The following is a 22,321-nucleotide window of genomic DNA, read 5'->3' as shown; positions in this document are numbered from 1 at the left end:
CCAATCCAGAGGCACTGTCCCCGACCGCCACGCGATGTTGCAGAGACGTGTCAACCAAGACAGTTCCTGCACATCCAAGAGATTTAAGGTACTCGGGCCGAATCTCATCCACTCCCGGTGCCTTGCCACCGAGGAGCTTACCAATCACCTCGGTGACTTCGGCTTGGGTGACGGAGGAGTCCACCTCTGAGACCTCAGCCTCTGCTTCGTCCACAGAAGACGTGCTGGCGTCATTGAGGAGGTCCTCGAAGTATTCCTTCCAGTACAACATACAGGAAGCTTTTCATTTAATTTCTATTCCAATCAAGATTAGATAGACTAGGCCCATCTCTCCATGTATGTATCCATCCATCTTCGATGCTGCTTTATCCAGTTCAGGGGTTCTTGGAATATTGGAGCTGATCTTAGTTAACTATGGCTAATGGCAGGGTACACCCCAGAAGTTGCCAGTTCATCACACAAACAACCATACATACTGACATTAACACCTATGGGCAATTTAGAATCATCAATTACCTCCGTACCTCATGTGTGTGCTTTTTTCTCTCTAAAAAAATAGGAGTACCCAAGCAAAACTGCTAAAACATACAAACTACACACAAGAAGGAATGATTTGAACTCATTGGGCGACCAGTCTTAAAGCTAGGGTTGGCGATCTTGGAAAACTAGCGTTAGCATGTAGCATCTCCCCAAGGCTCTGCCTAGTTAGCTCCGCCCAGCTCCCAAACCATTGGAGAAGCTCCCGTTGGGAGCGGAGATGCGGAGACATTTGCGGCGCGCGCGGCACTTCCGCGTCCAGTGCGTCCCTGCCGTAACCTGTCCTCAGCGCTTCGTTTCTTCGTTTTTCTTTATTTGCACTACACCAAGTTATGGCGCACTCAACGGTAAGTAAACCCCCAAACATTCGTCTCCGCCATTCTGCAACGACACTCCGTCCTTCTACGCGCACACTGAACCAGGGTCAGTGCACGCGTACATGTACGCGCACGGGGGTAGGTCGAACAGCGAAGGGATTTGATTGGTTTAAAAAAAGGTGTCCCCTCAAGACTATTGGTTGCTGTTTTTCCCGTTTTACTCCTGCTGTAGATAGCGGATATTTTCCAAACTACTTTAAACACGCGCTATGAATTGCTTCCCATCGGGTCATAAAGATCATTTTAACCAGTATTTAAAAAAATGTATCTCATTCAAATCGCCAACCCTAGCTTTAATGAGTGTGACACCCTTAATTTGGATGAAGCAACACAAACCGTAAACATTGCTCACAGGTCGCATAAGTTTATTATTAGTGATGATCTTTTTAGGTGATGAAATGCTGCCACATCATGGGAAAATGTTTGAGCCTCCATCATAGTGCGGCAGACATCTAAAACATCTGGATCATGCACTCTCTGGACTTTCCGACGCCGACCCACTTGACTGAAAAAAAAGAGAGAGAAAAAGAGAGATTATGAGAGCTGAAAATAGGCTGTAGCCAAGGGAATGAATGCCACTTGAAGAGGAATATATGTGATCTAAAAATCTAAATAAAAACATTAAAGTTTTTGTCCTTCATTTGCGACGTACTGGGGACTCCAATGTGGTTCTCAATGAAGCGGATGTAGTTCTGTGCTTTGGCTGGTAGGTCGTTCCACTTCCTGGCAGCAGATGTGTCTGTCTTCCAGCCAGGGAAAGTCTCATACTCAACCTCGACTTTGTGCAACACGTCCATGTTGGCTGTGATGAAAAGACAACATTTGATATCGGTTTTGAATTTGGATGCTGAACCATAAATCCTGGGATGGGAAACAGTGGTAAAATTAGAGATTTTTAAAGTACCTGGGAAATGTGGAATTCTCTTTCCATTGAGTTTGTAGGCAACTCCGACTTTAATTTCATCCAGCACATCCAGAATGTCAAGTTTTGTCAAAGCAATGCTGTCGATCAAAATGTCAAAAAGGCAGAAAGTTAAGCATGCCCTCTTTATTGGTGCAACAACTGTTTTTGTAAAAAAAAAAAAAAACACTGCATGCTTGCAGAATAAAGAAATGGTCCTGATGAGCTGTGTTAAGCTGTTCTTGACACTCACGCTGTGAAGCCATTGATCATGTGAGCATATCTGACGATGACAAGGTCCAGCCATCCGCAGCGCCGCTTCCTTCCGGTGGTCACACCGACCTCATGCCCCCTTGTCTGCAGCAGCTCGCCGACTGCCTGCAGAAAGCAGGAAAAAAAACTACTTTAACCCATCAACTATGACTCCTGAAGTAGAATGATACCATGCAATAAATTACCCAGCATAAATCACCGAGTAAACAAGCTTGAGTACAATAAAGCATTCCTTGAATGAGGGACTGGAGTTTTCACATCATGATCTATGTTCCCCACGGTCAGTTCCCGTGACAAGTAACATAAGCCCGGCTCGGCTCCTTAACCCAGACTCTGGCCCTAAATTTATCCCTGTGCACATGTGATCCGCAAAAGAGGTAAAGACTGTTTGAGTCCATCTCTCACAAAATTTAACAGCTGCACCCAACCAGAATATACACCTCTCTCTGCCCTTGCTCACCCCGTCGCCTGTGTGTTACGATCGCAGACGATACACGCCATGCTGAATATCAGCCAGTTACATAACATGTTATGAGCCGACCCATGTTATACAGACACAAGGAGAGCAAAGAAAATATGTGGCAACATTTGGCCCTATCAGTAGCTTTCAATGTGTGGGAAAAATGAACATTCCTCAGCTCTGACAAAGTCCACGACAAACATGTTTTTGACTTTTGGATTTCCTTTAGTTTTGCACATCATGAACTATGAGCTTTGAAGAATGATTGGATCTTATCTTGTGCTAAATGGTTTTAGTTTCTCACTACTCACTTCTTTTTAAATCAGGCCTGAAAACACTTTTGTATTTTAAGTATTTCTATCAAACAATACATTTTACAAATTGTATTACCTTTAGCTTAATAAAGTTATTACTTTATTGTTTTTTTTTTAAATCACCTTGTTATGTCTTTCCTTTATTTCTTTGTTAAGGACTGTGAATTGCCTTGTCTGAATGCTGCTATATAAATAAATTAGCCTTGATTCCAAAGTCTTTTTTTAGTTTTTGTATTTAGAAATGTGTCTTTCATGAAAAGTGAAAAGTTTTACTCTCAACCTAATATTTTTCATTCTGATTTAAGGAAAGGGATCCCCCGACCCTCCCTTGTCTTAGCTGTATTTCTCCTAAAGCTTTGGAGACCCTTCCAACACTTTGAAATCCATTCAGGTGAAGTAATGTCAGTATCGAGCTCACATTGAGTTGCTCTGTGGGGAAAGCTCCAATTCCCACTCGGGTGGTGTAGGCCTTCGCTACGCCAAACACTTCACCGATGTTGAGTGGAGGGATGCCCAGACCAGTGCACACACCTCCTACGGTGCAGTTTGAGGACGTCACAAAAGGATATGTGCCTGAAGAGAAGATGTCACAGGTTATTAACCATATACAGCTATTTTTCCAAAATTGCAGCAAAAAATTGTAGCATTTGAATACCAACCAAAGTCAATGTCAAGCAGAGCAGCATTGGCCCCTTCAACCAGAATTTTCTTTGGAGGCCCGTGAAGAGCTTCGTACATGTAATAGACTCCGTCTCGGACCATTGGCCGCAATCTCTCACCGTAGTCCTGCAAGAAACAGAAAGTTAAAAAACAAGAAAATGCATGACTGTTAAAAACAATAACAGAATATCATCCAAAAGGCTTTTATCCACCTTCAGTTTTTTCAGCTGGTCCTCGACATCGACTGTCAAGGATGGATACATGGACTGGTACTGGTGGACCAGGTTCTTGAATCTGAAAGGATTTGACAAAGCGCAGCTCCTGCATTAGAACACGGAGTCAGTCGTTTGGCATTTATGTGCAACTCAACTGATTCTCTTTACCGAGTGGAGAAGTCCTTAAAGTCGCCCAGGAGGTCGCACACACGTAGGCCAGTGCGTGAGGCTTTGCTGGAGTACGCAGGTCCAATGCCCTTCTTGGTTGTTCCAATGCTATCAAGGAGAAATAAAATGACTAAATGCTTAACTGTACACTATTTAGTGCACATCATGTTCCTTTATTCCTTTACTTTTTTCCTTCTTGTGCTTGTCGCTCAGTTTCCTGTAAGCCATCAACGACTTGATGGAAATCAAACACTGTGGAAAGAAAACAAACAAATCAATGTGTACAAGACACAAACCCTTGAAATCTGTTATTCATTTTAAAGATTGTGTGTATTAAATCTCAATGAACAACTAAGCATACCGATGTGAGCTCTGTCAGAAACTATTAGCCTTTTATCCCAGCCTTTTAAACCTGATTGGACGACAAGAAACCCCTATGTGAGTACACAATAATCATTATTCAGACTTAATTTCAGATTCTAGTGTGCCAGTGTACCTTTCTTGTCATTTTTATCTCCCTCTTCAAACAAGCCAGGTAGATGTATGACCACTCCATTGCCTAGAACAGTAAGAGGGAGATGACAGGACATTTACTTAGTGACATTTATCTAATGAGGTCTTGATTAAAGGCCCGATATGAAAAGCCGTACCGATGAGTGATATGCTTTTGGGATTGATGATTCCGCTGGGAAGGAGGTGAAAGTCATACTCCTTGCCATCCACCACCACTGTGTGTCCCGCGTTGTTGCCGCCCTGTAAATCGAGATCACATGAGCATTCACGCTGTCAGCGAGGCCGGCGTCACACAAACATCCAGGAGGATCCGTCCACACGGCCGTGCCTCGTCTTATTTTCATGAGACGCGATAAGCCACCACCTCTTCCCAGATTCGCCAACATTTTTCCAGCCCCTATTTTAACAGACTTGGCTGGCGCTGGCAGATCCTTCACTCTGTTCCCCCCTGACTAAGACCTGGCCTTCTCACATATCCAGCCAGCCTGAGAATGTGACCTCTGGAGCACCGTGGGTGGGGCTTTCGGTCCCCTTCAGAACACAGGGTGCTGGTCCTGTCAGTGCAGATAGTACAACACAGCAACAGTTGGCAGGGTTTGCTCTGCCTCCCGTCCCAGTGGTGGACTGACCTCTGAAATGTTACGTAAGAGGATGAAAACTGAACCAGTGCAAAGTTCGGCTTTATAATATTATTGCAGGAAACTTCAAGTCTTCCTTTTATATTGTGAGATCAGAGGGAAACCGACAGTCTGAGCAAATTTGGTAAAATAGTGACAACTAATATGACAGATGTATAAAGAAAACAAAAAACAAAATGCAGAGAAACACCACAATGATTTAAATCGTAAAGTTGCAAATATGCATAAAATGCATGCTTTAAAATATATATACTGAAAAAAGAGAACAGGTTAATGAAGGGAAATGCTGTAGCAAGTATTCCAAGATCTCAGAGGTCAGAGTGCATGGACCCGAGCACCTGTTGCACCCTAACCTATCCGGCCTATAAGCAGGAAAAGATTTCATTGCGCACAAAATGATTTTTTAAAAAATAAATCTGAATATCGATCAGCAACAATAACTGCATGAATAAAACCGTGCTCTTTGGCGGAGCGCCGCTCTTAAACAAACCACCAACCCAAACATTTACCTGGCACCTGCAGACGACGTCAGCCTCGGTCGCCAATAAATCAACGACTTTCCCTTTCCCCTCGTCGCCCCATTGCGCGCCGAGCACCACGGTCACTTTGTTCCCCGCGTCGTTGCGCGAGCGCTTCAGCCCGGCGGCGGCGGCCTGATTCGTGTTCTTGTGGTCTTTCGCCGACCAGCTGAGCGACATGTCGGCGGTGGCCCTGGTCGCTCCGTCTCAAGAAGACTGAAGGCTGCCTCCGAGGGCGGCATGGCCATATCTGTCACTTCGTGACGGTGATGTCAGAGCCAGACGCACGAGAGGAGGACGTCTGCGCGCTGCGCGAGGGCGCGAGGGCAGTGGAGCAGAGCAGAGCAGAGCGGGGCAGATAAACTCCAGCGTTATCTGTCCAGACAGGGGAAAATACAACCTAATCACCTATAACCTATTTATACCGGCAGCTCCGAAATTTAGACTTGTTTTAGGGAAATAAATTCAAATACTACTATTACTACCATAACTACTGCTATTACTACTTCTACTACTAATACTACTATAATTTCCTCAGCGCTTACCATTCTCATCTCATCACAAAACTGTGTGTTCTTCCTACACATAGATGGGTTTTCTTCAGTTCACAAACAAGCAAAGGTTCATTTACAGCCAGGCTACTGCGTGAAATGGCTTGTGTGCAAGGGGAATATTGTGTGTCTCGACTTGTGTATGTAAATTAATATTTGTTCCAGCTAGAGGATATTTGTGTGTCTGTAATGAGAATATTGTAAAGGACTTTTTCGGTTTCAGCATTAGTATCAAAGACATTTTAACTGAGGAGCCACATGCAGCCCAATTTCATCTTGAGTGGACTAGATAGGTAAAATAGTGCCATAGCAACCTGTAAATTTAAACTTTAAAATTTTTCTTTGGAGTGGCACAGAGTATAGTACAAGATGAATATGTCTATATTTCTGCAAAACCAAATGATTAATACCTAAAGTTACTACAATCTCAACAAAAATGGTCAATTTTAATGGAAACGTCTGTTGCATGCATATGTCCAAAAATATTCTCCTGTCACTGCTGCATTATGCATGTTTTAAAAAAATGCACCCGAACTAAGGATCAAGATATAGAAGGGGAAAAATGTCAGTATAGAAGTGACTGGTGAAGGTCAACATTGTTCAGCATTTCACATTTTTGGGATTCTCCAAACTATTGTTTTGGAGCTGTGGTGGAGCTGCTCTGGGGCTCTATGCACAACTCAACCACTTCCTGAACTTCAAGAGGCTCCTTGTTTCCTGTCTGTCATGATAGGATGAGCTGATGAATGCAGGTGTGTCTGACCTTTACTGTTACAGAGGTCAGACACACCTGGATTTATCAGCTCGTCCTATCATGAAAGACAGGAAACAAGGAGCCTCCTGAAGTTCAGGAAGTGGTGAAGTTGTGCATAGATATGGAAGTTGTGAAGGATTATCTTTGTGTATGCCTCCACGTCCTGGAATCTCTATCACTGTATGACAAAACTACAGATTTCATGCTGCTATCAATATTGACATTACCTCTTATACAATATAACAGTGCACGGCTGAATAAGGTGGGGGTGAAGTTCCTCAACATGCACCAAGCTCACCACACATGCACACATCTGATCTTGCACATTTTGCTAGAAAGTATAAATATTCACACATTTTTGATACAACCTACAAGTGCATGTATGAAACAAAAATATTCACTGGAAAACATCACAAATCTCACACATGCAGGATTTACACTCAGATTCGTCACAATGCAACCTTTAAGCTGCTTTCTAAAGGGAATTTTGATGTGGAAGTGCGGATACAAGACAACCCTCTGAACAGCAAATTCAATTTTATTAAAATATATCTAACATTAAAAGTTACAATCCATTATACGCCACCCTCAAATTTCCCATTTCAAATCAATTCAACATTTAAAAAAAAAAAAATTAAGACTTCACATTCGAGCAGTTCTGTTTTCATGGCTATTTAAATTGAACATATTGCATCAAGTACTAGATCTTATGTGTGCTGTAGGTAAACAGAGGTTATTGCAAAAAACACATCCACTGCATAATACAACCATTATACAAACATATAAAGCACATTCAAGTGTTTAGCACTCATATACACATACAAAGAAAAACATATTTACATAAAGTGACGGGTAACGTCAAGGCTGTGCAAAATCCCAGCCGCCAAAGTGTTTGCTTTCTCTTTGTCAGGAAAGTCTTCCACATCCTCTTCGAAGAGTCAATATTCCTGAAGTCTGACTAAATAAAATATACGGCAGTCCTTCCAGCTCAGAAGTCCATCTAACATTTTCTTTTTCCTCTTGCTTTTCTTTTTCTTGAGTCACCTAGAAAGACAAACACTAAATGAGTAGATGGAATCAAATTATATTCGTATAGAACACTTTAATATAAATTACATTTCGCAGCTGTAGAAAACAGCTGGCAGAGACACACACACACACACTGATGATCAGCTGGCAAATTTTATGACATTTAAAATGCGGAACATTTAAAATAAACATTTTAATATGCTTATGTAAAAGCATTGTTAATAAACAAGGGTAACAAAGCACAGTTTACAGGAAGCACAGGAGACCGTTAGTAGATTGAACAGTCCCACTCGCAAAATTTAAAAGAATGAACAGGAAAATATGGCGAGAGGACAGAGTGACAGCTTTCATGAAATAACAATCCACAATGAACGGCACAGATGACTCCACAAACTGCAAGGCTGTTGGAAATCAGAAGACAGTACTGTCAGACTCCTCCAATATTAAAAAAATTGGTTAGTTTACGGTTTGCGATACTTTAAAGAGGTTTGGGTTTCCAAGGATTGATGGACATTTGAATCACCTCAAGCCACAAGACTTTCAGGGCGCCGGGAGAGCGTTAGAGCGAGGCGTTAAAAGTTGGACAACACAGACAAATGAGATCCAGATTCCAGTTAGACCGACAAATGAGGCGTTATTTGGCACAAAGCTCTGACGACGACTGAGTTCAGTAGGAGGATACTCCCGCTTACAGTTTGCCATCCCACGGATTGGACCTACCTCACTGCAACACACAGCCTTTTTTATGTTTAGTGTGTCCTTTTCCACTGTTACCTTGTGGTTCAGAGAGTCAGAACGGAGAACAGAGCATTCAAACAAACTGGCCACAGACTTCATTCAGTATCAAATCTGCAAAAAAACATGTGCTGCAAACTGCTTTTATACTCTTTATTAAAATGCAAGTATTAACTCATGTACTTTAGGAGCATACACTATGATAGCCCGCAGATAAAATGTAAAATGTTAACGGCGTTAAAACCAAGACCAGTAGTGGTTTCCCTTTGAGACACTTCAAGAGGCTAGTGCTGCAAGCATTAACTTTATTGAAGTTAACGGATGGATTACCTTGAGTACTCTTCTTTTTGTTTCGTTTAAAGAGCCCGTGAGGTTTCTTTGGTTCGGACTGAACGGGTGGAGGCACTTCTTCAGACGCCGACGGCAGGTCTTCCGGCTGCAGCCCGTCCGGGACATCACAGCCCCTGATGCCCTCGTCCAGCGGCGCCACGCTGCCTGTCGGCCCCGAATGTCTGTAAGTCGTAACCTTGTCTTGGCCCGGGGTTGTTGAAGTACTGCTTCTCTTCTGCTCTCCAGCTTCTTCTCTCCCCAGCGTCTCTGGTAAATGGCTTGTATTGGCACTGCTGTCACTCTTCCCCTCTCCCCACGTATTGCTTTCGCTAGTTTCAGTCACGTCCATGTTCGCGTCAAGCGACGGGCTTCGCTTGACGCGAACGTTCACGCTGATGTCCGCCGGATCGCTTGGCGTCGGCAGGCTTGACGATCCGTCCAGCGCGGCCTCCAGCAGGTCCGAGTCCGAGAGGGAAGATGGGCTGAGGATGCTGGTCTCGGCGGAGTCTACCAAAAAGCCATTGGTGGAGGGACGGGGCTGCTGCTGCTCCCCGTCAACCTGAGGCGGCGTTTGCGTCAAATCGAGCGCCGGCGGTGGAGGCGTCTCCAGGAGTCGACGCTCTTGCAGCGAAGTAGGTCGCTCTTGGGGTGCCCGTGCTGTCGTGGCCGGTTCTACCAGGGGTGTGCTGGGAGGAGCAGCTGAGCCGTCGGCAGCTGGACTCCGAGGCGCTGGGAGAGTCTCGTCGGAGGGGCTGATGAAGCCGTTGACTTCTCCTGCGCTGCAGCGCCGCTCCTCTGCCTGAGGTTTGGTGGGAGCGGAAATTGTGTCCTGCGCTTCTGCGGCTTTTTCTTTTGCAGGCCTCGCATTTGATCCTGAGAGGAGAAACGGGACGCACCGAGGACAAAAAGCACAAAATTACAGTCTGAAGCCGACAGACGGCCGGACATGAACGAACGCCGAAGCAACTGGACAAATGGGGCAAAAAGCTGGGTGAAATGAGAGCGGTGCAAAAGCACAAATGAACCCTACAAAGCAGTGTTGTGGCTCAGAATAAAGTGATCAGCAGCAAAGCTAAGAACTGCGGGTGGAGGCCAGAGTCTCTTGTCCTTACCAGGTGGGCAGGTATCCCTATGCATTTCACTAGAGGGGAGGGTTTCCGAATCGCACCTTGGCCGGGTCTTCCTCAGGCTGAACCCTTTCCTGATATCCGCCAGAAGCTGATCGATGATACAGTCATCGTTCTGTGGTACAAATCCTTTCTTGACTGAAAGGACAGAAAATACGAGGCTTTAAAACGGATCTATTCAAATAACATTGCACCGTTTTAGTGTGTGTACAAGGAAGTTCTCTCCTTACTTATTTTTCCATTCTCCCCTTTCTGTCTCTTTGACTCTTCCTCTGCCAGCTGCTGCTTTCTCTTCTCGGCCTTGGCTGCTTGTTCCTTTCTGGTTTTGTTTTCCTATTATGAAAAAAAAGAAAAAAAGAATGTCACTCACTGCCAAGTACAAAAACGTACATAGCAATTTGTCTTTGTAACTCTCACTCAGAACATATTTATATCTTCAGTATTCAGTCACATTATCCAATCAGCAATGCTCAAACACAATCAACTGTCGACTTAACATCCTCCCTGACCTTCAGAGCTTTGATGAACAGCTCTCTGAAGGTCCTGATGGTTCCGAAAAGATCCTCCAGCAACAGCTTGTTGGCGTCCTCGCATAAGTAGACAGCCAGCTCGCTTTTCTTCTTCTCCATCTCTGTGAACTTCTGGTTCAAAGTGCGACACGCCTCCAGATTTTCCTGCAGAGGATCGAGGGAAGAGGGAAGCCTTTAGGGTCTGGATCCGGCTGCCAGAGACATTACCGAGTCACGCACCGGAAAGGATGACGTTTTACCTCGAGGACTTGTGCATACTGCTCCTTCACCTCCTCCGATGAATTGGACACCTTCCTCGCCGTCTCGGTCAGACGCTTCAGTAAGGCACTGGCTTCTGATTGCACCGAATCCAGATTTACTCTGAGGATGAAGCGGAAAGCTCATTGATTATGAGTCACTTGCGGATCCACTGAAATGTGATGAAATGGGAAAAACATGAAAAAAAAAAAAAAGAGTGCAAACCCTGCTGCTTTATCGCATATCTCGATATCATCCGGCAGCGCCAGCAGCTCTGGGTGTTTTGCCTCTGCTTCCTTTGAAAAACAAGCCAGACAGTGGGTAATTAAAACAGGGCCGCGACTGAGGCGGTGAAAGTATGGCAGCTTCTGAAAACTCCCCGTACCTCCAAGATGTGATGAAGCAGCGTAATGCGGCTCTTGTTTGCCTTGGTCTCTGTGAGCTTGAGCAGAGAGCTGATCTTGAAGCCTTCGGCGTTCCCAGTGTGACTTCCCTGCAGAAGTGGAGCGATGATTAAAATTGCAAGCTCTGTAAATGTCAGCCTAAGTAAAAAATAAATGAGACGAAAAAAAAAAAAAAAAAAGAAAGTTCTTACATAGTTGAGAAAATTTCCCACGTCAAGGATGAGCCTGCAGAAACTGGGCATGAGCGCGCTCGTCCGGAGAGCTGAGGAATTCGCCGTTGCGTTATTTGGAGTGCGTGATGCATATGTTTGAGCCACATAGGTGAAAGTGAGAGTTACAGGTTAATACAGGTAGAAGTGCACTCACAGTGGCAGGCCTCCTCCACCAGCTTGACTTTCGGTTTGAGCATCTCCAACACCGACGTCGTCTCCTCGCACAGCAGCATGCACTCGATTCTCAGCTGATAACTGGGAGACAAGAAAGAAAGGGAAAAAAAAATGAATGAACTGAGCCGATTCCAGGTCTGAATTGGCAAAAACCCAACCTAGATATGTTGCTGGGAAATACAGACTAGCCGTTTACAATAAAAACACTGGAAGACTGTGGGAGGAAACTAGAGTGGAACTGTAAGTTGAACCAGAGACGTTCTCGATGTGATGTGAGGCTGTTAACCACTACCGAGCATCCTATATGAAAAACATAAGGATGTTTGGCATTCACTCAAAAACTACTGCTATGTGTGAGACAGACCCTGAGTGGTCTGTGAGTCAGGGGGTCAATATCTTTCAAACCTCTGAGAATGAAAGTGGGGGTGCGGGCTTATCTGGAAGCATAAAGCTACCTCGGCACGGTGAGGAGGGAGGTGTAGAAGCGGTCGACATTCGCCAACTTGTCTTTTTCTCCTTGGAAGGACTTCAAATTCTCGATCTACATGAAAGTACAAGACAGTGACTCAGAAATGCAGTTTCTTTTTTTTCTTCTTCTTTCCTCTACGTGGGCATTTAATTGGCAGATGAGTCTGCAAAGACACCTGGGGTGAGGATGCAGAGACGGTGAAAACAAACCTCGTGCTTCTCAGGTAGCAGCTTCAGAAGCTGCTTCAGCACCTCCACGTCGAACCTGGTCCGGTCCCCGGTCTGGATCATGGCTACAAATTCCTCGTTTGTGCTGTGAAGGGACATTAAAACTACTGAGATCAGCGAAAATGGCTCAGAATGCGACGCCACATTCAGGTGAGTGATCTCTCTCACCATTTGAACTGCTTTAGAAATATGTTCAAATTCAAATTCTTCTTTGGATCAATAAATGTGATCTGTAGGAAGAGAAGAGAGGTATATAGACGGCGCAGCTTTGCAATAAGCGGTTTTGTTGTGAGTGCTGCCGCCTCTCGAGTGTCGACCAAGCGCACCTCTTTAGGCTCCTTCTTGACAGGAGCAGCTGCCCCCTTGTCTTTGTTGTCCGTCACCGGGAGACAGAACAGCTGCTCGATACTGCTGTAGTCCGGCTCCCGAGGAGGCGGCTCCTTCTGAACCGAGGCCCACATGGAGTGACCGTCTGCGGGCACGGAGAGGCGAAACCTGTCACGACCGTGTGTGGCTCCCGGTTTGTACCAAGTGGCGCTCCAAGCTCTTAGAACTTGGAAGAAATCCTCTGAATTGATCATATTAACTCACTTTATGGAACAAAGCATTATAATAGTACAGCCATCAGCTGCAATTAATGCTGCACTTGGATTCGTTTTCTTCTGATACACATCAAGAAGTAATTAAACCACAAGCCCAAAGACACGAAACTGAAACTTCCAGAATATTAAATCTGGACTACCTACCGGTAACAGCTCGCAGTTTTTGCCAGTTGAGCTTCTTCATCCTCAGCGTGGGGCACCTGCTCGTCTTCATGGGCGTGGCGCACCCCAGCGCCTGGCTGCTCTGGGCGGCGATCAAGCCCATGGGAGGAGGCGGCGGCGGCGGCATGCCAGGCAGGAGAGGAGGCGGGGGAGGCGGAGGCATGCCACCCATGCCTGGTAGAGGTGGCGGAGGTGGAGGCGGAGCCATGCCCGGGCCGCAGGGCAGCGGCGGGGGCGGCGGAGGCATGCCGGGTAAAGGAGGGGGAGGTGGGGGAGCACCAAAGCCTCCAGGAAGTGGGGGTGGCGGCGGGGGAGGAGGAGGAGGAGGAGGGGGGCACTGATTGGAAGGCATTGACCCCATCATGCCGGGGGGAAGAGGAGGTGGAGGAGGCGGAGGGGGCGGAGGGGGCGGAGGAGGAGAGGCACACAGTGGCTTCTGAGGAGACGTCGTGCTTGCGTCCGGTTTGTCCATTTCCTCGTCCGTCTGCACGGACTTGTCCACCTTGACGGTCTGACCGTCCACCTCCGTGAGGCCGCCGCAGCTTTTCCCCTTGATGAACATGAGCCGGTGCAAGATCTTCTCGGAGGACTCCATCTGGGCTGGAGCACAAATCCACACAATTCCAGAGGTCATCTGGGATGATCCCTCACAATAACCAGCAGCTAGTTTGCTTTTATCTGTATAATCACCCATTTTAATACAACATCTGGCGATTAGGCAATCAAACAGCCATACACCTCCACTGAGAATTACTGTGAACTGCTGGTGTGCTGACTCACAGTCCTGGGCGAGGAGTATGGCTCTGTTCGTGATGGCCTCCAGTGCCAGCCAGATATCGGAGCGGTCCGGCCCCAGCACCAACAACGTCTGCATGATGGACAGCAGCTGAAGGGAGGCTGGAGAGCTGCTCACCTGCTCACACACACATCAACCAATTACCCCTCTCGTCTTGTTCTCGTTTATTAATCCAAGCCAGAAATGCAAAAACCTCACTCAATTAATCAGAAAGAAGTATTCGCTCTTTATTGAGGGACATCTGTTCAAAAATTCAATGAAGTGTGGATGAGTCACTCATGTTCCGGACTCACCGTTGATGAAAAAGCCATTCAGACTGCGATGCACCCACCTTGTTGAAGAGTGTGGTGAAAACCTCAAGGTGATTACTCATATCGATGCCCCCGTACACTCGCAGCAGCTCCTCCTCGTCTTCAGCCATGGCCTCTTCAAAAGCTTCACATTGAATAATCAAGTCTTCATCCTCCTGCTCCCTGCACACACACACACACAACATGCAAACTTCATTTATCAAATGCCATCTGCATCTCTCTTCTTAAAAGAAAACAGGACTGTGACAGCGGCCTTTGCCTAAATTATTGTCATTAATGGACTGAAATTTGCAAAATTCCTTTTAAGAAAAGATGATTTCACCTGCAGTGATTCTAACCTTTAAAGTATCCTCCCAACTGAAGCAGTTAACCTTTGAGAAAACAAGAAATGAAAGACTGACGACGCCAAGGAAAAGCACTCACCTTAACTTTGGCAGAACATCCAGTAACTGGAGTCCTGCAACAAACAAAAGACGCAAACAAACGTAAAAACAAAACAAATAACAAAACGGTCCGGATTATTAGCACATTGAGTTATTAGTTTTTAAGAACGCTCGATCTGAAAAGTCATCAGCTCATCAACTGACAGCAATATATGTAAGGTCTGGGGAGCCAGCAGGGAGCCACAGGTGAGCAATCACACAGGGGGCGTGGCAGATCAGCTGGCTGATTAGTCCAAGGAGGAGGGGAGAACCTGTCAGCAGCAAATAACACTGAGGACGATGCCCCTGAAGAGGACATCATCTCCTCTGCATTTATATTGAGCTCCATTCAGGTGACTTACCACAATAAAAACAAGACAATAAAATCAGAGTTAAAATCTGAGCATCTCATTCATACTGAAAATGTTGATTATCATTAGTCGTAGTGTGAAATGCAGGAACAGGCACTGCTCCATACACATGAGGTTTGCTTAAGTTCTGAGGCGGTGATCAAAATATAATGAGGCCATTAAGGCCTATTCTTAGCCACGCTCACTGACAGGGATCGTCGCTTCAGAGCTCTGGCTGATAGCCTCATTTTCCCCTCAGTATTCACTTTGTGCTAACAATTAACCACAGCGTCACCTTGTCCGTGATGGGACCGACTCATTGTTAAATGGCAGAAAAAAGAAAAGAAAGCAAAAGAGAGGCTGTACCGATAAACTCCTTTCTCATCTTATCTCTCTGCCTCAGGTCATCGGTCCCAAAGATGAGGGCGTTGATGACGCTGAGGAGTGTCACCATGTACGGGACGTTGTCCGTGGCCTGCAGCTCGTTCATGATCACGCTGAAGCGGTACTGCTGCGTCTTCACGCCCTGGAGGGGGGAATTTCAGAATCAGGGTAAATAATTAAGAGCCGCAAGATGGAATCTCTGCAGGCAACCCGCCACTAGAGGGCCTCGGGAAGGTAAATATACATATTAATTTCTTCCACATAAACCAGTGATGTAGGATGAAATGAAGATGGAAATATGTGTTTACCTTGTAGTGGTCCAGGGCATCGAGAGCGAGGCGGTGGCCGTCCGTGGAGAACATGCTGAGGGCTGCAAGGAGCTCAAACACCTGCTTCTTCACCATGGTGTTGGAGGTGTCCAGGGCTGCGCGGAGCATCACAATCCCACACACATCAGTCAAGCGTTCAGGGTCTAATTCACCAACACTTCCTCCTGAGTTAAACCTCTCTCTCCACTCCCTTTCCTCCTTGTGAGCAGACCCAAACAGGATGCATTGTTTTACTGTCTTTCAGGCAACACAACATGAACTTTGGCCTCTGAAAAGATGTGGTGCTGTATGATAGATAAATGTGTGTTATGTGTGTACGTCTGAGTGTGTATATGCGTGCGTGAGAGCGTATGTGTTTGTGTGTGTGTGTATGGTATTCACAACATACTGTGATGTTACTGTTCTACAGACTTGTCCTCAAATAACCCCTTAATGATTCAAGTTTTTAAGACGGGAGCATGACTGGAAAATTCAGCTTGGCTGAATGAGTCAACAAATACAGTTTTAATCATGTGACCGCTCCGACATAATGCTTCGAATGTTGCACAATAAGTCAACAAATAAGGCAAAGGAAACCTGTCATGCTTTTTCTTGTGTGTGTGTGTGTGTGTATGTGTGTGTGTGTGTGTGTGTGTTTTCTATCCATTCCATAATGACACAATTCTGGGTTTTCATAATTAATTAGAGAATACTGCAGAATGAGGAAGTTTTCTGTGTATTTTATGTAACTTCTAGAAGAAAGGCTGAACCTTCAAAATTATGAAAGCCTATTTTGTAAGATAATGCTTATCAGGCTTTTTAAAAGATAGAAGAGACAGACATATTGTGGACTGAGGGCGAGATACGCTCTTTAACTGTGAATTATGAAGGTCCTCTAAACATGAAAAATCTCCAATTTTGTAAATATTAATTTTACTGGAAAATAGGAGAACATATTTTTTTAAGACACTGATGAAAAGTGCTTTGGTAATCAACCTTGGGAGAGCTTTCGAATGTATCCCTCGTTCTCTATGATGAAGTGGATCCCCGCCGACGAGTTCATCACGGCCCGGACGCAGCTGACGCAGGTGAGCTGCAGGAGGGCGTCGGCGATCCGCGAGCAGCCGCGCCCGGACAGGCGGTCCAGCGCCTCCAGGAGGAGGTCCAGGCCGCACAGCTCCAGGAACTGCACCATCCACGTCTGGTCGCTGCCCTCCAGGCGCCGCTTCAGCCCGGAGTAGTTGACCACGGTGGGGACCTGCAGCAGCCGGATGCACAGCTCCGGGTCGGCGCTCTCCAGGTTGGCCTCCTGCTGGGTGTCGGAGTCCTGCGAGGAGCCCAGGCGGTCCCGGACCGCCGCCCACTTCTTCTTCCCATCTGACTTCCCTGACATGGTGGCAAGTACAACTGCAGAACAGAGAGGACAAATAAAGAAATCTATATATTATACAGACAAAACAAGTCGTTTTTTTTAGTTTTATTTGAAATAAAATTGTATTTGCACAGTGTTGTAATTGTTCTATCCAGATGACAGGAAGCAGGCCAAAATGAGTCTTATCAGAACGGAAACCAGAATGGGAAATGATAGCCCTGCACTCTGTGGATGAGCGGAAGATCTGTCAGAAGTCGAGTCATCAAGCAGCTCTGCCAAACATTCCAGCTTAATCCGACCTGAAAAAAAGAGCCTGGCCTCACCAAAACCCTGCACAAAGCCAGGGTCAACACCGTCTGGTCGGTGCACAGCCGCTGCCCACCATGCAGAAACATGTTTGCAACACAACCACACAGCATGTACAAACATCTGTTCCACATATCTGACATGAATGCACACATTCAGACCACAAGTGGTGTTTTCAGGAAGCACAGAGGACTATTTTATTAAACATTTTAACCCCAAGCCTCTAAAAACAAGCCACTGTGATGCACGTAACAAGTATAAACACATTCTCACACAAAAACAAAATCCAGGGGGGGAAGGGATCGGGCCAAAAAAGGGGGAAACTTGCTCCAAACATCTAAAAATACTTTCTCTCTGAACAGGATTATGAGCTCCAGCATAAATGGATGTTGTGAGAAAAGATCCTTAAAGTCTTGTTGTCGATTTTACACTCACACTGATATGATATACGTAAGAGACAGTGTGAACAAGTGCAATGGGGGATGTGCACAGGAAAGAAATTCCATATAAATTATAATAATAAATTATCAAGAGTTTCTGGGGGAAATGATCCAGGCTGTCCAGTGTGTCTGTGTTTCTGCATGTCAGCAATCAAACACACAAACAGCTTGCAAATGGCTCGAATGACTCACTCCTTTCAAAAGGTAGAGAACAGAAGCCCAAGAAAGAGAAGGGAGTAATGATTTGAGAAAGAGAAAAAAAAAAAAAATCCAACAAATTGGATTTCAATTCGCTCTGAAAAGTCAAGGTAAAATTATCCCCCTCTTTTCTCACATTTTCTGGCGAGGCATTTGTCGGCTGTGACTGCAGCATTCCAGCCCGGCTGCCAGAGTGAGTGTTACCGTGGCAGCGGGCGGACAAGACAATGCTCTTCCTACAATAGGCCTTTCTCAACACCGCTCAAAGGGCTGCGTTCATCAGCCTCACAACAGATCCAGTGCTCCCGACATGACCCCACCCCGCCCCACCCGGCCCCGGCCCCGGCCCCCATTCTGGCTCCTGAAAGTTTCGGGTCCAGCGACACTTTCTGAATCATCAGACGGACGCCGCGCTCGCGTGTCCAGCACCAGTTCGGGAACAAAAAGTCGCGAGCTGACACTTGTGATCGGGCGAGTTTTCACAGTCATGAGCGCTTGTGAAGACAGTGGGGCTCATTAAAATTCACTGCCAGGTTTTTGTTTGATGGAGTCGAACTTTGCTGCGAAGCCCAAACTTATGACTAAAAGACACTTCAAAGGAGCTGGTATGCGAAGGAGGGGATGTGAGCTGGACTGAGGGAACGTTTCATGGGGAAGGAAAGGGCTTTCCCAGGACAGGAAGCTGAGTCTTAGAAAGAAAAAAAAACCCCACTGCTGTGTCAGATCTGCTTCCTCTTTTCATTTTCCATTTTCAGTGCAGTATAGTTGGAACATTTTATCCATTTTTCACAGAGTATTCCACCCGTTTAACCTTTTGATTCTTGATTGTATAAATATCACAGTCAGTTTCCAGCTGTTATTCCTGTTGTGAGGCCTGTGTGGTATTTTATTCTGACGCTTGCCTCACAACAGGAGCTCTCCAGTCTGAACCGGGGCCTGGACTGTGCTGAGTTTGCATGTTCTCCGATTCGCTTTTCCACAATCTAAACAAACGCGCTAAAATTGTCTGTGGGTGGGGATGTGAGCGCACGTCGGTCTGTCTCTCCCTGTTTGCTCGGTCATGGACGTGTTCAGGGTGTGTCACGCCTGGAGTTAGTTCAACACACAACCTCAATCTAGATCAAGTGAAATGGAAGACAGATGCATTCATGCTCATCCTGCATTTAGCAAACAACTCCTGCTTTTCTTGCTTGGAGCAAATAAGATTTTCGGCAGGTATGCATCTTCCCACATGACTATGTCCTTATTCATTTCCATTCAGAGTTAAGGTATTTGGAATTTCACATTGCTTATGGTTTTAATGAAATTTACATTTTTCCAGGATGGTATCATCATTGCAGAATGGAATGGTTGTTCGCTTTTTAATTCATCACCAGGTTTTTCCAGCTGAATTAAGTTGTGGATATGTATTGTCTCTGACGCATTTCATGAGCTCTAAACTCAAGTCTCAGCTCTCGTCTCTTGGAACCGCTCCTATGTGGAGTTTATGTTCTTCTTATGCACATATGGGGCTTTTTTCTGCTGAGGTTAAGTGAGGACTCCTCAGCTGAGACTGTGAGACTGCTGGCAGGGTGGTGGGCTGGCAGCTTATCCAGGGTGTACTCTGACTTCTGCCCACAGTCAGCTGGGAGGCGTCCCGCTCTCCGCCATCCTGAGCTGGACGGAGTGATGCAGAAGAGAAGAGAGACGGATTAAAGTGTGCGGAATTCCTCCCACATCCAGAGCTATTCTCACCGAGACAAACATCCAGATTACATCACAGATCGACTGCAATCAGAATCCGGCATTTGCATTTCCTTTTGTGCGCCCCCTCTTAAAATATCACTTACTTTCATTTGTCAACCTTGTCTGCCCGAGCCCCCACACTTCCCACTAATAGCAGGCTGATTCACAGCACACAAGACAAGCCCACTCATCGGTCTTCTGGTTAAAGCCTCCCACGCTGCAGCCCACTGCTACTGTACAGCAGCAACACTTGTGAGTGCGCACCAACAGCTTCCCTGGCTTATTTCCTCTGAAACATATGAAGAACTCACAAATGCAGACACCTTTCTTTTCTTTTTCTTTTCTTTTCTTCTTCTTCAGCAAACACATAAATATTGTGTGTGTCAGGAATAATTGCTAAATAAACTAAAGGGCAAGAACGACTTCACATATTTCTGGGGTTATTTTCATTTCATGTCCTGACATGTCGGATTGAGTTGGAAGATAGAAATTATCCAATGACTGTGTGACGAAATAATCACCTGCAAACACTGAGAGAGGAACTGTTAAGGTAAAATGGAAGAAGACGTCAACATGGATGTGAGCATCTGGGAGGCTGAGCAGGGAGCAGTAATTACATAAGCTTAATTTATATTGCGGTCATAAAAAGATAAATGAAATACACCATCTGGTATTCATTTGATTAAAAAAACTGACCTCTTGCCTCCTCCCTTTTCTTCCGTTTCAAGGGAGTGACCAGCATGCCTGGAAAGTCTAAACTGACATATTTTAGAGTTGGACTGTAATTGCATATAACAACTGTAGTTTGCAGACATCTCCTGCTTTTTTTTAACAGTTTTTTTCAATGTATTTTATTCACTCCAGCACAGTGACAGATAGAAAAGCTGTGCCACCCTACACTGTGCACATCTGCACAACCGAACCCTTCCTTCTTGCAGGAGTTTGTTTTCTTCCCCACATCCAGCGTTTCCTCCCTTCATTCCTTTCCTAAAGCAATCAGGCTTTAAAGGCGCAGTCCGATCTCCACAGCTGATTATCGATCGGACTGGAAACACAAGAACACAACTGTCACTTTGCTCGTCCACGTTGCGCACTGGCACGGTCTTCAGGAGACGCAAAGAGCGACAGAAATGCTGCATCCTTCTTACTTTGCGCTGCGATTTTCACCCCCTCCTCCCTCCCCACATACCAAGGGACGTAACGGGACCGTAGACACCTCACTGAGCCCAGTCCAGGACGAACACAGCAGAAAACACTCCTCTGTTTGTTTCTGATGTGCGCGTCTCAGGAGCGTGCACTGTTGCGCATCTATAGATGACCTACAGTCCGGTATGGATGTCTTACCTGGATTTATTCCATAAATAAACGGGCGTCCGGAGCCTCTCAGACGGGGGAGCGCTCTGCGGTCATCCGGGAGGTGTTTATTATTAAACGATTTATTCTGACAGCGGATGAGACGTGGACTCCGGGAAACGCGCGCGGCGGTGCGGCAGGTCCGAGTGTGCGCGCGCTGTGCGGACGGCACCGCTCAAACCGCCACGGCCCCTCAGCTTTTCACTCAGTTCAGAGACTGACAGAGTAAAGACAGCACCCACACCGAGATCCGGCTTCCTGCCCACTCTTTCAGAAGAAAAGTCTGACTTGTAATGGGAAAATGACTATTTTCAATCTGAGAATTACATTTCTTCCCCCCTTCAAAAGCTCACAATTATTCTTATTCTTATTGTTATTTTAAACAATTCAGATATTCCAGTCAAGGTAGTATTTTTGACCTTTTTGGAGGGATCCAATAAGAAAATAAAAACAAAATTTGTTTCTGGTTGCAATTCTAAAAAGAAAGTCACTGCATTGAAGCTTAAAGTATGTTAAACATATCACATAGTTTCTCATAAAAACATATTAATTTCAAAACAACAATCCAAATGTTATCCAAAAGAAAGTTTTATAATGGACCCAATCTGCAGCTACCAACCGAAACAGGGGCCACAAATCTATAAATCAGGTGAAGGCAGGCTGGCAACACAGTAACTCAACACAACAACCCAATTCACAACAAGTAAATACAGTCAATCAGATCAACCTCCTGTGTTCTGATTCTCACCTAATTGTTAATCTGAAAGATTGAGACATTATTTTTGTCTAAATATGCTCAATTCGATATCAGTGGCAGCTGTTTCGATCACTTTTGGGTCAGTCCTGATATCACTACAGTGATATTGGGTTTCAGGTGTGTATTCTGAATAACGGGCTTGCCATCTCATCCCAAATCATTTAATCTTGTAAATCCAGCATCTATAGTTTGTATAGATGCAAAAAATATTACATTGAACAGTGAAATTATCAGTGCCTGAAAAACAAAAAGCTGAACAGAAGTACTTAATGCATAAAACTGACAAACTACACATTTTTCTGACGACACCCTTGAGAACAGTTTGAAAATAATGTAGTAACACAAGAAGGAATAACAAAGTAAATCATGCTTTGAAGTAATCTTAAGAGGATTAGTTAGGATTCGAATGATGAGGCGACGATCCTTTGAAAGTGACAAGTAAATTTTGTGTGTATTAAAGGCACAATCGCTTTTCCATCATT

The 22,321-nt window shown here is 45.4% G+C and overlaps 2 protein-coding genes across 5 annotated transcripts; both read right to left on the bottom strand.

The window, feature by feature from the left end:
* Window positions 1-1,268: 1,268 nt before the first annotated feature.
* On the bottom strand, window positions 1,269-5,814 carry adss1 (adenylosuccinate synthase 1). The gene is made up of 13 exons (XM_030116340.1): window positions 5,566-5,814; window positions 4,556-4,658; window positions 4,402-4,464; window positions 4,267-4,317; window positions 4,091-4,157; window positions 3,906-4,013; window positions 3,735-3,816; window positions 3,522-3,648; window positions 3,281-3,435; window positions 2,069-2,193; window positions 1,819-1,916; window positions 1,567-1,716; window positions 1,269-1,419 (listed from the first exon to the last, which is right to left on the bottom strand). Exons 1-13 carry the CDS (start codon window positions 5,752-5,754, stop codon window positions 1,367-1,369), a joined length of 1,371 nt encoding a protein of 456 aa, XP_029972200.1. The 5' UTR covers window positions 5,755-5,814; the 3' UTR covers window positions 1,269-1,366.
* A 1,585-nt stretch (window positions 5,815-7,399) lies between these two features.
* LOC115406357 (inverted formin 2) lies at window positions 7,400-21,266 on the bottom strand. 4 transcript variants are annotated; one of them, XM_030116334.1, is made up of 23 exons: window positions 21,074-21,266; window positions 16,685-17,095; window positions 15,689-15,804; window positions 15,363-15,522; window positions 14,648-14,681; window positions 14,245-14,386; window positions 13,898-14,030; window positions 13,100-13,717; window positions 12,680-12,825; window positions 12,522-12,583; window positions 12,336-12,438; window positions 12,113-12,198; window positions 11,638-11,738; window positions 11,463-11,533; window positions 11,253-11,360; window positions 11,093-11,163; window positions 10,870-10,990; window positions 10,610-10,774; window positions 10,331-10,433; window positions 10,086-10,238; window positions 8,974-9,846; window positions 8,629-8,682; window positions 7,400-7,923 (listed from the first exon to the last, which is right to left on the bottom strand). In XM_030116334.1, the coding sequence occupies exons 2-22, from the start codon at window positions 17,079-17,081 to the stop codon at window positions 8,630-8,632; spliced, it is 3,816 nt and encodes a 1,271-aa protein (XP_029972194.1). In that variant the 5' UTR covers window positions 17,082-17,095; window positions 21,074-21,266; the 3' UTR covers window positions 7,400-7,923; window position 8,629. The 4 variants fall into 4 exon arrangements, with proteins under 4 accessions (XP_029972194.1, XP_029972195.1, XP_029972196.1 ...); XM_030116335.1 differs by lacking the exon at window positions 8,629-8,682; XM_030116336.1 differs by lacking the exons at window positions 7,400-7,923; window positions 8,629-8,682 and having other exon boundaries at window positions 9,376-9,846; window positions 10,142-10,238.
* Between the last annotated feature and the right edge of the window lie 1,055 nt (window positions 21,267-22,321).

Source organism: Salarias fasciatus, chromosome 19, assembly GCF_902148845.1.
Source record: "Salarias fasciatus chromosome 19, fSalaFa1.1, whole genome shotgun sequence".
NCBI classification, from domain to species: Eukaryota; Metazoa; Chordata; class Actinopteri; order Blenniiformes; family Blenniidae; genus Salarias; species Salarias fasciatus.
The sequence above is the reverse complement of the archived record's forward strand: the minus strand, read 5'-3'. Positions and strand labels throughout refer to the sequence as shown.

What these genes read in the sequence shown, in the direction of transcription:
- LOC115406357 (XM_030116334.1), bottom strand. Translation starts at nt 17,081, where the DNA reads ATGTCAGGGAAGTCAGATGGGAAGAAGAAGTGGGCGGCGGTCCGGGAC. An exon ending in TCCCTCCTCACCGTGCCGAG is followed by an intron (nt 11,739 to 12,112) that starts GTAGCTTTATGC and finishes CTTGTCTCCCAG; the next exon opens with TTATCAGCTGAGAATCGAGT. An exon ending in GGTGGAGGAGGCCTGCCACT is followed by an intron (nt 11,534 to 11,637) that starts GTGAGTGCACTT and finishes CGAATTCCTCAG; the next exon opens with CTCTCCGGACGAGCGCGCTC.
- adss1 (XM_030116340.1), bottom strand. Translation starts at nt 5,754, where the DNA reads ATGTCGCTCAGCTGGTCGGCGAAAGACCACAAGAACACGAATCAGGCC. An exon ending in AGATAAAAATGACAAGAAAG is followed by an intron (nt 4,318 to 4,401) that starts GTACACTGGCAC and finishes TCGTCCAATCAG; the next exon opens with GTTTAAAAGGCTGGGATAAA. An exon ending in TCCCCACAGAGCAACTCAAT is followed by an intron (nt 2,194 to 3,280) that starts GTGAGCTCGATA and finishes TGCTTTCTGCAG; the next exon opens with GCAGTCGGCGAGCTGCTGCA.